This window comes from Pimephales promelas, chromosome 14, assembly GCF_988280905.1.
Source record: "Pimephales promelas chromosome 14, fPimPro1.hap1.1, whole genome shotgun sequence".
In the NCBI taxonomy this organism is placed as follows: domain Eukaryota; kingdom Metazoa; phylum Chordata; class Actinopteri; order Cypriniformes; family Leuciscidae; genus Pimephales; species Pimephales promelas.
Window position 1 is genome coordinate 24,859,505 of NC_142782.1, and position 14,851 is coordinate 24,874,355.

The 14,851-nt window shown below is 37.5% G+C and overlaps 2 protein-coding genes across 8 annotated transcripts in view; one reads left to right on the plus strand and one right to left on the minus strand.

The window, feature by feature from the left end:
• The first annotated feature begins 39 nt into the window (after positions 1 to 39).
• Positions 40 to 1,643, plus strand: smim24 (small integral membrane protein 24). The gene is made up of 3 exons (XM_039677578.2): positions 40 to 197; positions 376 to 511; positions 960 to 1,643. Exons 1-3 carry the CDS (start codon positions 131 to 133, stop codon positions 1,054 to 1,056), a joined length of 300 nt encoding a protein of 99 aa, XP_039533512.2. The 5' UTR covers positions 40 to 130; the 3' UTR covers positions 1,057 to 1,643.
• A 3,869-nt stretch (positions 1,644 to 5,512) lies between these two features.
• nfic (nuclear factor I/C) overlaps positions 5,513 to 14,851 on the minus strand; it is a 116,662-nt gene continuing 107,323 nt past the window's right edge. For all 7 annotated transcript variants that reach the window (XM_089119713.1, XM_089119711.1, XM_039677538.2 and 4 more), the window contains one exon: positions 5,513 to 14,581. In XM_089119713.1, the coding sequence (XP_088975839.1) occupies positions 14,514 to 14,581 (68 nt within the window). In that variant the 3' untranslated portion in view covers positions 5,513 to 14,513. The remainder of the gene's footprint in view (positions 14,582 to 14,851) is intronic.

Below are 14,851 nucleotides of genomic sequence, written 5' to 3' on the forward strand. Positions count from 1 at the left end.
ACACTTACTCTGTAAGTGACATCTGTGATCTCTCTAATGGATTTTGCACTTTGGACACCAAGAATCCCTCACATATTTACAGACGACTGAGAGGGACACAGCACAGCAGTGTGCAGACTGTAAATTCACCATGTTCCATCCACAGAATATTGTTGCTTTCTTAATACTCGTTGTCTCCATTTGTCAAGCTCAAGCTGGTGAGTGATTTTTGTCTTTTTTTGTTAGTGTGAGCTTTTCAATGTACTACATTTTATTGTGATTTAGCTCACTAAATCTATTCAGTGTAAAACCTCATTTGATTTAATATTTAAAAGCTGTATAGGAAAAGCTATACCTTATGGACAAAAAAGCTTTAAGTGATACAATGTAACTCAGGTGGACAACGGGCAGCGTCAGACACATCTAAGGTCACACTACAGCCGTGGCTGGTGGGACTGGCAGCTGTTGTTGGGTTCCTCTTTATCGTCTTCGTCCTCCTCATTGTGCAAAGACTCTTTTTCAAGAAAGACAAGTGAGTTGTGACCTGAAATGGTTCAGGAAAATATTTATACTGTACACGAGTCATGATGAAAAAAAGCTACATAGATCATATAATACCTGATTCTTCTTTTAACGTTTGACAATACAGTCCGTTTTGTTTCATTTAAAAGGAAATGCTTGATACTCATTTTAGAGGTTTAAAATGGCGATAATCTTCTGGCAGTTACAAACATTTGTTTAGTTATTGAATAACATGATGGTGATGAGGAGTTTATGGTTTTCGAAATTATTTTATGACTGTACATTTACAGTCAAGGCCACATTCAGACAACTGATAGACAAGACCAGCCATGACACACCTAAAGCCATAGGCTAATAAACTAATACATAACATTTCTAAACGTCAATGTACAGCGTACATGTTGACTATTTTTATATTTTTTAAAAAGTATTTCATTATTGTGTATCTCCCCTTACAGAGACGAGTTTGAGGAAAAAGAAGAAAAGCATCAATTTTACGACAACCTCGCGGCTGATGTGGAGGCAAATGAGGAGACCAAGCAGACCAGTTTCTGAGAACAAACGATGATCACAGTCCTGCGGGACAAAATCTGCCAATCTCTGGAAATTATGCCATAACACCGTGAAGAGTAATTCTTACTTAATTATATATTATCTTACGTAATGTATCATATCATTATAACTTAAACGTTTTGTTTTTATGTCTTCGTAAGAGTCGTTCCTTGCATCATCCACTAGATGGAGCAGCCTTCACTTACTCACAGATTTAGCCTAGAGTTAAAATAAAAGGGTTAAAATAAAGTGGTGCCCTACAGTCTTTTTTTTCCTGGTCATATTCCCAAAGTTTTTCTAGTATGGTGCAACTCTAACTGAAATTCCTAAATCTGAAACATTCATTAGAGTAGAGAAACCAGATTTTCAGTGTGTCACGTGGTGCACATGATGCTCCGATTAACTGGCTTTTGACTCGAATGACAGTTCTGGGTTGGTTGGGCATGTATGCTAAATGGACACGGGTATGAGATCCATTACTCATTTTGAGTGGCAGTTTGGACATGTTAAATGTTTCCAGTGAAATGATGTAACACAGTTTTGCTTTTGGAACCGTTTGCTCATCCCGGGGGATTATGCGATGAAAATATCATTTGCTGAAAAAAAAAAAAAAAATGGCCAGGTGTTCAATTGTGTTAATGGTGGGGGACCTTTATATTTGTGTTTAAAGACCTTGGCCAGGCGTTACCTAAATGAACAATCTGTGATTAGTAGATGTGTTAATTATAATGCAATAAACTATCTAAAATAACAACATATTCTTTTTTTATATGGATATGGTGACGACTTTAATGCTTATGATTACATAAAAGGTCATCTTCAGGTTAAAGGGGAACTCTTGCAGTGAGTTTACACTAAAGGCTTATTTAATGTGAACTTTATATCATTTTAATTAAAATTTAACGCTTAATAGGCAGCTGATACTGTTGTCCTGAGCATATTTCTCAAGGTTTCCCATACATGGGAAACAGTTTAGCAGAAACCGTGCTGATGAGTGACAGTAAATAAGCCTACAGCCAGCAGCAATAAGTGAAGCTTTAAACCATAGCGAGAGAGAAAGACAGACTTCAGTTCAGTCTCCTCTTTAAAGTCTCATTCTCATTTCACTGCTGCCTTGAATTTTTTTTTATTCTGGCTCCTGAGCGACGTCATCTTTGGTCCATTACTTGGGAGCCGGTGACAGATGAATTATTCTTTCTTTTCTAGTATTCATTACTGCGAAGTTAAATGACAAAACCTCAAATATAAAAATAATCTGGAAGCCAAAGGGTAAGAGATACTGATGAAACAACCTTCGGTGAATCAGATGAGCTCTGCCGAACTACTTTCAGTATTTTCTTTTTTCCTGAATCAAAAAACCTAATTTAACACTAACCCTTCAATAGTTTTAGGCCAGTGATTTTTAAAATGCCTTTGAAAGAGAGCTCTAATGCTCACCGAGGCTGCTTAGATCAAAAATACAGTAAAAAAACAGCAATATTGTTCATGTTTTTATGACCCTGTACATCAATGATTATTTTAATAGTTTTGTATAAATGTATTAAGTATGTAAATGTTGCTTACGAACAATGGTGCAAGCAACACCAAGGTCAGTTTGATTCCCAAGAACTGATAAAATAAACTATAGTGTGAATGCAAAGTAAGTTTCTTTGAAAAAATACCCCATCTGCCATATGCAAGGAAAAATGTAATATACAATGCAAAAAAAAAAAAAAAAACCTCTCACATACACTTGTGCCTGCGAGAAGCAAACAGTAGTGGTCACGTTCATACTGCACAGGCACGCTCTCAATCGCAGTGTCTCTGTATAGCGGAGTGACCTGATTGTGATCGTGTTGCAGAGAAGGGAGTCCTCGGGGAGTTGCAGTCCTTTGTTAAGACATCTGGAGCCCATTACTGCCGCATGCTTTTACAAGGACTTCACATCGCGTACTGTAAATCGAGATATTAAACTCATAAGCACAGAGAGAAACTAAGGAGAGAGAAATCACTTTGAACCTTCAAGTCTAAATAGGTATAATCAAAACAACCACAATTCCACCTTCTGCAGCTCTCAATGTGCAGGACAAAGAGTAGACCACCCTCACCCTGTACCTGTACCTGTAATATCAGTGCATGTTATAAGGCCAGATCCATTTAAAAACACTTGTTTTATTTTTTTAAATATTATAAATATGTAAAAAGTAAATCTAAAATTTCTGTTTGAGTACTAATAGACTGGGCATTGATAATACATTTAAAATGAATATATTAATAATTCAAATGTTACCAGACATGATTTATTTATTTAAAAGCAATATTCTGTAATATATATATATATATATATATACACATTGATGCAAATGCAGTAGAAAAAAATAAAATAATAAACGCAGTAGATAACCATATTAAATGAAAACATTTTAGAAAAATCTATATACATAACCTTATTTTTCTACTGAGAGCAAAGCATGCAACCGTACTTTAGTTCTGGGAAGCATGGACAGCGTCTGGGTGTTTGTTAAAAGTATATCTCAGCAAAAGTACTTCCAACATCTTATTGTTTTAAACTTGTAACCAAAAAACGAAAAAAAAAAATTCACCGGGAGTATTCAATCAAAAGTTGCTGGCTGCGGTTCACTTAACAGCCACAAAGGTTTCTGAATTCTACATATAGCCCCTATAAACTTTACTTTGCCATCAACTTCGTAACAGTGAATCGCCCTGTGGAACCTATTAACATGTTTACAATGATAGCATGTTTACAGAAAAGCACATTTGTTTTCCTCTATATATGTTTACACCCCTGACCTCAATTTTATAGTTTAGACTAGAGGCCCTGTGTTGGTGCGCATGGCAGTGTTGGTGTCCTCATCTTTCGGCCAACATCAGCTCAGCCAGTAACTAAAATGTTTCTTTAGAGACTCGTGAATCAAGCTAGGTTTCCTCTTGCTTGAGAGCTGCAGTTCAGGCAACTCCCGAGGCCATGCTGTTTTCTTTGGAGTGGAGAACTGTAGTTTCAGACCGATCTGGGAGAAGTCTGGCCCAGGCTTCGGGGAGTTGGGCTGTTAGCGGCTCACTCTATGAGTAAAGGTCATAAAAAAGTGTCACACCGGGCACCACATCAAGGCTCTTTTGCTCACAGCCACTAGCTTTTGAAGCTTTTATGCGAATGTCTTTCTGAGTGAATCACTGATTCATTTACTCAACCGATTCACTGATTCATGCAGAAAAAAAAAACAATCGACTAAGCCTACTCTATTATTGAGTCATGGATTCATTCACTCAGCCGAATCATTTAAAAACGCTGATTCATTCATAAACATTGATTTGCACTCGTACTTAAATTATTTTCTTTGGCGAGAAGTGTCTAAAATTTAAGTTACTTAGTATCGAGTTCTGTTTATCAAACTGTTATAGAATATCACACACTGTATATGAGTCAGATGTCTATGAGTTGGTTTTCGAACACAGGTTTGTCATTTGCTGTCCAAAAGCTAGCGTTTCATTGCAACACTGAAGTTGAACAGGTACCTCTGGTTAGTGTCTGTTATGGAATTTGACTCCCATTCTGCAGTGAGCTCATGAGGGGCTCCTGGCGAGGTTCACTTGAAGCTTTCGACAAGTGCTATTGCACTCGTTCACCCCCTTCATATGTTTAAAGAAAAAGGACCTTGAGCTGGCTTGTGCTATTTTGAACCATTAAAATGAAATAAAACTTGACTTCCTTTCCAGAGCTGAAATTATACTTTTCCAAAAGCGGCTCCAACAATCTTGTATCTGGGGTAAATGTATTGAGGGATGATTAGAGTCAGGTGTGTTACGCTCCTCGGCCAAGTTGAACTGAAAACAAACCTCTAACCGCAAGTGTTCAGTTTGCTCTTTCATTCTCTCTTCCAAGTCTCCTGTTTTATGCAGCTCGTACTCACGGAATTAAAACTGTCATTTAAAATGTTTGGTGATCCAAAGTTTGTTCCGCCTTGAAATGAGTCATCCTCTGCCATTGAGTGTCGGTTACAGTGACACAGCTTATTAAATAAGATTTGGCATGAAAAATATGTCTAAAGCAAGTAGAGTATGCTGATATTAGTATGTGCTTACTAATTTATCTTATATTCAGTTGAATTCACCAAAATATATTACCCAAAATGTTACTCGCCATTTGCAGAGCGATATACAATATGTCATGCCACGTCTTGGAAACATCTTTCCCTTTTCTGGCTCTGCAATGGTGATGCCGAAAGAGCTTCAGCAGCTGAGCTAAAATTAGCTTGTCCTGAGGCACAAGGGCTGTATTCGCCTGGGTCCACGTTGATCTACAAATGAACAGCGAATAGGTATACATCCAACACACACAAAGCAATGACTCCAAAACACTGATAATCAAGCCCAATCTACATACACATTCAAAACATGCCAAGAAACTTCAGCAGACCGTGCGTCTAATCGGTTGGAAAAGAAAAACACAAAGTCACCTCAATTCTGAGTTGTAGCATAGCTTTGTTTATTTTTTATTTAATTTTAATTTTATTTATTTTTTTGCATAGGGAAACATACTCACTTCCAGTACTGTATTCATGAGCGGTTTTCTTTTTTTTTGCGAACAGCGATGGCTGAATACAATGTTATAATGAAATATTGTTAAAGCTGTAATTTCCCCCTCACACCAGTTCAAAAACACATGGCAAATTTAGTTTGTTGTGCATGAGAAAAACAAAAAGTCTTTTCCCATTCGTTTCAAAACCGACATACCGACTTTTGCTGATAGATTACAATTTAGCGAGGTTCTTGGAGAAACAAAGACGAATAACAAAAATCCAATGCTTTCCAAAAGAACATGGAAGCATGTCAAGTTGTGAATGTGTCTGAACTAAATGTCCACATGCCCCTTCCTGGTGTGAAGTGTGTTTATCTGTGCAGCAAGCAAGCGTTTAATGAGTAACTACTATGGTAATATTTGTAAAGAATAATGTGATTAAAAAAAAGAGGAAGGAAAAACTAACAAAAACCTTGAAATTTAACACTGCATTAGAATGCTCTCTGAAAAAACATTTCAATCTTTCTCCTTTCAACTCAAAGCGTCCAAAGATAGAGAAAACAGCATGCTTAAAAACAAACAAAACAACAACAATAGAAGTATTTATAGAAATTAAACCATAATTCATTTAAAACAAAACAATTGTTCTAATGGGGGAGAGTGCACCCTGAAATGTTGATGCGTGATTGTTTTGTGGGGTCTCAAAAATTCAGGAGTAGGCGGTACGTCAGAGTGTTTTTGGCAATTCATTTGTAAATGACTTATCAAAATATTGCATAAATTGCAAAGCCCACAAATGGCTTTTCTATCCTATGAACAGAGACATGACTTGATAGGTTTTCTTCACCCCGTTTGAGCCATTTCAACCTTAGGGCCAGATTTAGTAAAGCCCTTAACACACGCTAACATTCTTAGCATCGTTAGCATCGACTGTACCAACCTCGAACATTAGTTGAGGTCAATATGTTGCAGCACTCGGAGGTTGTGTTATTGAGAGGCTTTGGCAAATCTGACCCCTTGGTTGGACAACAGCGTACAAAAAACGTTTGATAAACAAAAGCTGTATCCAATCAAGGCCAACACTGCCGAGATGATGTCAGCAATACAGCGAAAACCCACATAACAGCTCACGGTTTACAAAGAACACATGGGTGAGGAAAAGAAACCAGAGAAAAACGATACGACAGGCACTGCATGTTAAAATTGTGTTTTTAACCCATTTTGGCATTTATACCAATGTATATACCTTAGATTTGAATTGCTGGTTTGCTAGGAGTGAAAAAGGGAGCGTAGAAATAATTAGCCATTCTACAGTTAAGGATGGGTCTTCATTCATATTTATCTGCTATAGAACTGTACACCAGAAACTCGCACTAAAACCCTCATTCACCCCCACAGCTCAATCAGCAACACGAGTATGTTTGAGTGCTTGAATTGCATACTTTGAATGGGAAAATGTCAGCATAATCAATGACCTCGCATGTCTGAACATCTTGGGGGTGACAGTTTTAGACCTGGGCAAAGAAGAATTATATAATGCTGCATTCATGTCATGTCAGAATTACAGCACTAATACATATTATATACAATATACTACAGTTCAAAAGTTTGGGCTTGGTACGTTTTTAACTTAAAGGGATACTTCACTTTTTTTTGGAAATAGACTCATTTTACAACTCCCTCAGAGTTAAAACAGTTGAGTTTTCCCATTGACTTCCATAGTAGGAAAAAAATAAATATACTATGGAAGTCAATGGGACCAGAAACTGTCTGGTTACTGATATTCTTCTAAATATCAGAAAATCGGCTGAATGGATTCGAAAACGGTAAAATCCAACTGTTTAACTCTTGGGGAGTTGTAAAATGAGCCTATTTCCAAAAAAAAAAAAAGAAAAAAAGTGGAGTATCCCTTTAAGTCTCTTTTAAATGCGAAAAATACAGTAAAAACTGCTTTCTGTTTAATATAGTTTAAAATGTATTTTTTTTATAATGGCAAAGCTGAATTTTCAGAAATCATTCAATCAACTACATTTTTTGTGGAAGAAAGGATACATTTTTTCCAGGATTCTTTGATGAATAGAAAGTTTAAAAGAACAGCATTTATTTGAAATGGAATTATAAATGTTTTTACTGTCACTTTTGATCAGTTTAATGCATCTTTACGGAATAAATGTATTCATTTCTTAAAGAAAATTCCTACTGACCCCAAACTTTTGAACAAGTGTGTGAACAATATGACTTTAGTTCTCTCTCTCTCTTTATATATATATATATATGAAAGAGCAAAAAGAGGTGGGTTAATGTAGTGATTTTGTGAACATCTTGAAATCTCATTATGCTAATTCTGACCAGATGTAAACGCAGCATTAGTTTCACTATACTACAGAGGACAATAATAGTAGGTTTAGCCTAGCTTGGATGGCTTTACACACATTGAAACTGTCCTTAATATTAGCAAGAACTTTCAGCACAAGATTTCAGTAAAGCCAGGATTAGTTGCATAGATGCTGTACAATTTCCAGATCATTTAAAAACCTTTAGTGTATTACTGCTAGTCTGATTTCAAACCAAAAAGCTTGATCGAGCTGTCATTATGGGATCCAAACCAGTGCAGACAGACATAACTGCACATCATCCAATTCAGATTCAGTCTCAATCATGAACAAGAACTGTGACATGCATCCTGCCAAGTGTCACGACATTGAAAATGGAAGGAAGGAAAGTGTAGAAACTGCATTCCAGTGCCTCAGCCCTGAAGAGGATGTCCAGCCCTTACTGAGAGGAGACAAAACAAAGATCTGACCACGTTCACGTTTCTATCTACCTCGACCGTGCAAAGCTCGTGGTATTGCGAGGTTTACATTACGCAGACCGCAAAAGGAAACCGTAAGAGTGAAACACTCATGCACGTCTAATTCTCTCACGTATGCCTGAGTAGGGTCTCCTCACATCCTGTTTATGTCCGTGGGTGAACAGGGAAATTGGGCCGGGGAAATTTACATTCTGTTCAGCATAATTACATGTGTCAATGACTAATTAAAGTGCCTGGCCCTCGGAATTAAACAATCTTTTCAGCGACGCACATTCCAGACGTGAGTAGGTTGATCTTACAAAAACAGGGGAAGATCACACAGCGTAAACCCCCATCCAACAGCTCTATGCTGAATCCAGGAAGGCACGCAGAAGAGTGAGGTCTAAAATCCTGCGAGTTATGCATGCTCCATGAAACTATCAATGGGTTGATTGATTGTCCACAGGTGATTTAAGAAATTACCTTATGTTAAAGAAAAGAAGTATCTTATGGCTGCATTTATTTAAACATTTAAACATATTCCTGTGATGGAAAAGCTGAATTTTACCTTTAGAAATCATTCTAATATGCTGATTTGGTGCTCAAGAAACATTTCTTATTATCAATGTTGCAGCTCAATAGTTTTGTGGAAACTGCGATACTTTTTCTCAGGATTCTGTGATAAATGGATGCTGTTTCAATTTTTTTTTTTTTTTCCAATTTAATGCATGAATACAAGTGGGCAAGACAAATTCACTTAATTCAAGATATTTTCTCTTAATATTTCCTTGATTCTTATGTAAATGTATTTTGTTACGGATGTTTAGATGTTTAATGTAAAAACACAAAGTACTGATTTCAAAAATGATTGTTGTAGCATCTTAAAAGGGTAAATTTCATCATCTTAAAAGGGTAAATTTTTCACATAAATGACAACAGCTAAATAAAATGGTGCCATTCAAGCAGCTCTATCTCTCTATCTTCATCACGGCACGTTATCAAAGCTGAGAAATATTCCTAGAGAAACAAACCTTAAAAAGAAGTATTATTAAAATCTAGTGCAATATTCCAAGTAGAAGTACAGTAAAATGTGTTTAAAGATCTTGAAGCTTGCATGGCAGAAGAGAAAAAATAAGTGCAGAGGTTTAAAATAAGTCTTGAGTATAACAACAACAAAAAAAGGCAATGGAACCAGGATAAACTTCTCAAAGCTCGGTGAAGCTGTTGGCTCGGTTTAAAATGACGACAAGTGATGCTGAATTTACTAAAGTTGTGATCAAAATAACACTTGATAACTGTGAAAGGTGTGTGCTTATGGCGCTGACATTATATTCTCAACAGCAGATCCTTTAGAAGGAGCTTTCAAATTTTTTGTGTGGCTTGACCACAAGCTTATGACTAATAAACCTAAACGAACAAACAAAAAAACATTTTCTCTTAGAAAAAGACATTTTTAATATACATTTCGCCTCATTCTACCGGAAATATGGTAAGCATTATACACAAGATAACTGTGTTCAAAATGTAACATTTCAACAAGCATAAAACTGATAATCATTGCTCTATAAAAAGGGTTTCGAAATCAAACATTAAGATAATGTTTCTTTTTAAATGCATCAGCTCGAATGCATAATTCACGTCATAGCAAGTTCAATCATCACCTGTGGCCACTTTAAAAAGAACACACTGGGGTAACAACCTGCTCTTGAAGTGTTTCGATCTCTCGGCCGTGTGTAGCCAATGTTAGCGAATACAAAAAGCAAACGAAGAAGACTCATGCACGCAGAGCTCACTACAGAGCCGCTGTGCTGGCGAAACCACCTTCAGACCCCTGTTTATACTGAGCCCAGCTCATTGCACCCTGGCCAAAGGGTTGACAGCTTTAAAAAGATGAAAATGGAGCAGTGCAAATCTTCACGGGACAGGCGGCGGGCCATGCGAGTCTGTACCGGAGAGACGCCGTGAGAGCTTCAGCTCATTTAAAACGAAGAAGTTTGCCAATTTTGCTTCAATACGGGTTTGGAATAAACAAAAAACAGCACCCCACGCTTCGAGGCAGACCCCTGTCCCATCGCCTGTCCTGTTAAACACAAGAAAAATTGCTTGCTTGATGAAGCTAGCACTTCTGCAAAAGTTTGGATCATGGTAAAGATGGAATGCCGTTTGGCTTCAGCACTCCGATTTGGCCAGGGTGGACAACGGCAGACTCAACAAATCATCCACGATCAAGATCTTACCAAAGGCATCATGTAAACAAAAGCTCTCGTTCTTTCTCGTTCGACTGAAACTTTTAAATAGCTACCAGCAAATCGTATTAGCTACCAGCGTTGCAATATCCATTGCAGAAACAATACTGTACACTCACTGCATCACAAACTACAACTTAGCCTCTCCCGACCCAGCTCCAGAAATACACAATATCTTCTCCTCCGCAATATACTCCCCTGACACTACATGCTACAAATTATAAATTATCTCCTACCATCTAATTTTATAAAAAGAAGAAAAAACATCCTGGTGTATTCATTCATTTTCTAAGACACAAAGTCAGCAGTTCTTGTGTCTGTATGTTGAATTGGACAAAATACATTTCAGCTACTCTCTGTGAATGGGTTCTACAATCAACACATGGACATATACAAGGGACTCGATTGGTAAAACAACTTAATCACTAATTACAGAAATCATTAAACATTACTACAAAAAGTGGTTAAATGGACAGTTCACATTTTGTCATTAATTATTCGCCCTCGTGTTTTTCTAAACCTTTATGATTTATTTTTTACGCAAATTGAAAAGTCAATGGGGTCTAAAATATCTATCAAAATATCTTGTTTTGTGGTTTGTGTAAAGTCATGGAACTACACGGGGGCGAATAAATAATGACTACATTTTTTGTGTACTTCCTTCTGTGGTGAACTATCCCTTTAACAATGTGTAGGTTTTCAGAAATAATGAAATGTAAATTTGACCCTTTGACAAAAAAGCAAACATCATGCTGTGGAGTCAAGTCTTGTTGATTGCAAAATAATTTGCTAAGTGCTTAGTTGCAGAATTTAAAACTAACCAAAAATAGTTGATGGGTTTATAGAGGATGGCCATCTAGTTTTAATCTCTGGCCTCTCCTCTTCACATCCATAATGGGTACAAACTCATTTAAATACACGATAACATACAATCCAAACAATTTAAGACAAGCCTAACATGAAAGGGAATCAAAAGATCAGCTCAGAGCTGATATGGAGAGAGCTGGTACCGCATCTTTCACAGATTTTGTTACTTTCTCATTATATGAAAAGTAGAGTGAAATAATGGTAAAAAAAATAATGCAAGGAAGATTTGCCAACTACGGTGGTTTTAAAAGAGGAAGAAGGTAAAAAAAACAAGTTTCTCTCACCCATCCAAAACTACAGCTATCAGGTAACCTGTTAGTCTTAATCTGATTACGACAGGCAATCAAACATGCAGCATTTTTTTCATTGGTGACACCTGGTTACATAAAAAAAGAAAAGAAAAAAAGAAAGAAAACAAATTCACCTCCTTTGAAATTACGCATTATCGTTCTTAACTAAAGGCAAGGCACATAATATGTTTATAAAATATCGTGCAAAGTAGAAGAGGGATCATAGGATAAAAGTCAAAACCAATGTGGTACAAAGGTAAAATCCATCTGTGTCATTGGCTCTTTGCTCAAGGGGGGTCATTAAGGAGAAGTCGGGGAGCATTTAGCTTTAGAGCTAATACTAAGATTATCTGCCATGCGCCCATGTCAGCGATAAGGTGGTCATTTGAGCTTAATTCTCATGATTTTTCTTTTGAAAGCACCATGCACAGTTATATATAACTCATATATAGAGATTTCCATATAATTTTCATATCAGCACCATTAAAACAAGTCATGTTGTATGTATTCTGGGTCTATGGTCAACTCAACAGAATGTCTATGCAAAGCCATTATAAAAGGTTAGCAAAAGCAACCAGAGTGTGTGGATATTATTTCATATTGGTGTGTGTATTTGTAAGGGTACCTAGTTAATCTCTGATATGTGTTGATTTTGTCATGTTCCGGCAGAATATTAGGGTGTGTGTGTGTGTTTTGTTCAGCCATCTGGGTTTCCTGTGGCTAAGCGTTAGCCCATGCAGCTGATGAGGGGCTTGGGGGCTTGCTAGGCCCTTTAAAATATCTCTCTGGGCATAAAAACAACCCCTTGAACTTCTACAGCAACAACAACCCACAGTAGATGAAGCAAAACATCCAAGTCTTTTAAAAAAAGAGGAAGATTTTAAAATGAAATTCTCGCAATGTCTCAGGCACTTTTCATGGCTTCTTGATTTGGGTTCGGTAGCGTTGTAGATTAAGCCCTGATGTTATTTCATTAGTACAAATCAACACATCTCAGAGTGCAGAACAACCCATTTCTGAGGCAACCAGCCAGAGAGACATGCTGGTCGTAAGGCTCCCAATGAACTCTGGGAGCTCAGCCACTGACTGACCTCTTCGTATTGTCATCGTTGCGCATTACAACCTGTCTCACGTCAAACATCCAAATCATTGACATTCCTACGGATTAAAGTGTATAATATGCTTCAAAATAACAACAGTCATAGTTTTTTGAAATAGAAACATGGGGAAAAAGATAGCCTGTTTTGTTTTCTTCTTAAACTATGGGAATCGTATAAAAGTAATCACATAAACATGGAGACATTTACATAGAAAATGTAGGATTGCTCTGATCAGCCTTTTAGCTTCTGGGAAACCAACCCACATCTACCGTGAGATCAGAACATGACAAAAAATAATAGATTCGCAGCATTCCGTATGATTAGGCCGAACAGGAATTTGCAAAAGAGGAAAATTAAAAATTCAAAGTAGTGCAATGCCTGTAATTTCCAATAAATTTAAACAAGTTACACAGAGAGAAAACTTCTATCCTCTACACCCAATACTGTCTAAGTAATGACAGAACTATATTTCAACTCCCTTTGTCACTATGTGGAAAAAATCCACGTATCTACATGAATCAAAAACCCCCTAATCTGTGAACTCACAGAGATGAATAAGGGACTACCATGTTTATGACGAGCACAAACACACGGACGCACACGCGCACACACACACTTACAGCGGGCCCAGGGAATGAGGGGCTTTCATATTGCGAAGAGAGGAAGGTGCTAATTCACCCCTGCTATTCCCTGGCTCATCCTATGAAGGCTGCATTACAGCTCACACACACCTCGTGTAGCCTTTAACAGTACATGCCATTGCCTCTATATAGGTGTGTTTACATGTAATTGTGTGTGTGTGTGCGCGTGTGTGTATACACGCTGACTGTGATGTATAATGTCACTGAGGTACCACTAATGTTCCTCCGATGTACAAAAAACATGACGGGCTTCCACCAAAAAGTGGACTCCGTTACAAACGGTGGAGAATGTAATTTAGAAAACGTCACCCTCTGAATTGAAACCAAGGACGCAGAAACATGATTGTCAATAAACTGGATGAAAAGGAGCCTTTTTGTTTCTTTTTCCACAATGCTGTGTGAACGGAAGCATCAATCTTTTTGTTTCCTTTTCCATGTCGTGTTGCCTTAAAAAAAAGAATAAAAACAGGCCGTGCTCACCTCCAAACCTGTGGCGAAATGCTAGCGGAAAAACCCCTTCCTTGAGGTTTCTCGCCCCTGTTCGTTAAGAAAATAAAGGATACTTATTTTGCATATAGGAGGAAGCAGCACCTGTAGCAGAAGGAGGGGGGTTGAGGAGAGGCATTCCAAGAGGCAGGGAGTCAGGGTGGGCCTTTTCGACACAGTCCATCAATGTACGCCATAGTTTGGGCTGCCCTCCCAGAAAAAAACATCCTCCTGTCTTCTTTTCTGCCGTTCCATCTATGGCAATTTTCTCACGCCCTTCTCCATTTCCATTGTCTTTTTTCAACAAAAAAAAAAGTGTATTGAAGCATCTTATACTGTACGTTGTTATGCATATATAAATATGTGTGCACATATATCTATACACACATATTGTGTATATATATATGTGTGTGGGTGTGGGTGCGTGTGTATATATATACAAATACTGCATATATATCTGATTTTCCCTCTTGCATCTCGTTCACAACTTTTTTCTTGTAAATTCCACAAAAAAAGTGATTTTTCAAATCCATGTCTGTGCCTCCTCGGGTTCGTCTGTGTGTGTGAGAATCAGTTCCCCAGATACCAGGACTGCAAGAGAGAGAGAGAATCAAAATGACTAAGACATCTTTACAAGCACATGTAAGTAACACAATAGGAGGAGTGCTATGGGATATCCACCTAAATCAGATAACAACTCATCTGAACGTGACCGCAGTCTAGTTGAGATGGATCCATTTCATCAAAACTGAACGCACACTGTGATTTCTATGGGTTTCATCAACTATGGGTACTTTTGGCTCTCTTAAAAAACTCTTTTCATACCAGTTGATTTATTTTTTCTACTAACAATGTCCAATG

Excerpts from the sequence above, each read along its gene's own strand:
- smim24 (XM_039677578.2), top strand. The coding sequence starts at position 131 with ATGTTCCATCCACAGAATATTGTTGCTTTCTTAATACTCGTTGTCTCC. Across the intron at positions 198-375 it reads CATTTGTCAAGCTCAAGCTG|GTGGACAACGGGCAGCGTCA; the intron begins GTGAGTGATTTT and ends AATGTAACTCAG. Across the intron at positions 512-959 it reads CTCTTTTTCAAGAAAGACAA|AGACGAGTTTGAGGAAAAAG; the intron begins GTGAGTTGTGAC and ends CTCCCCTTACAG.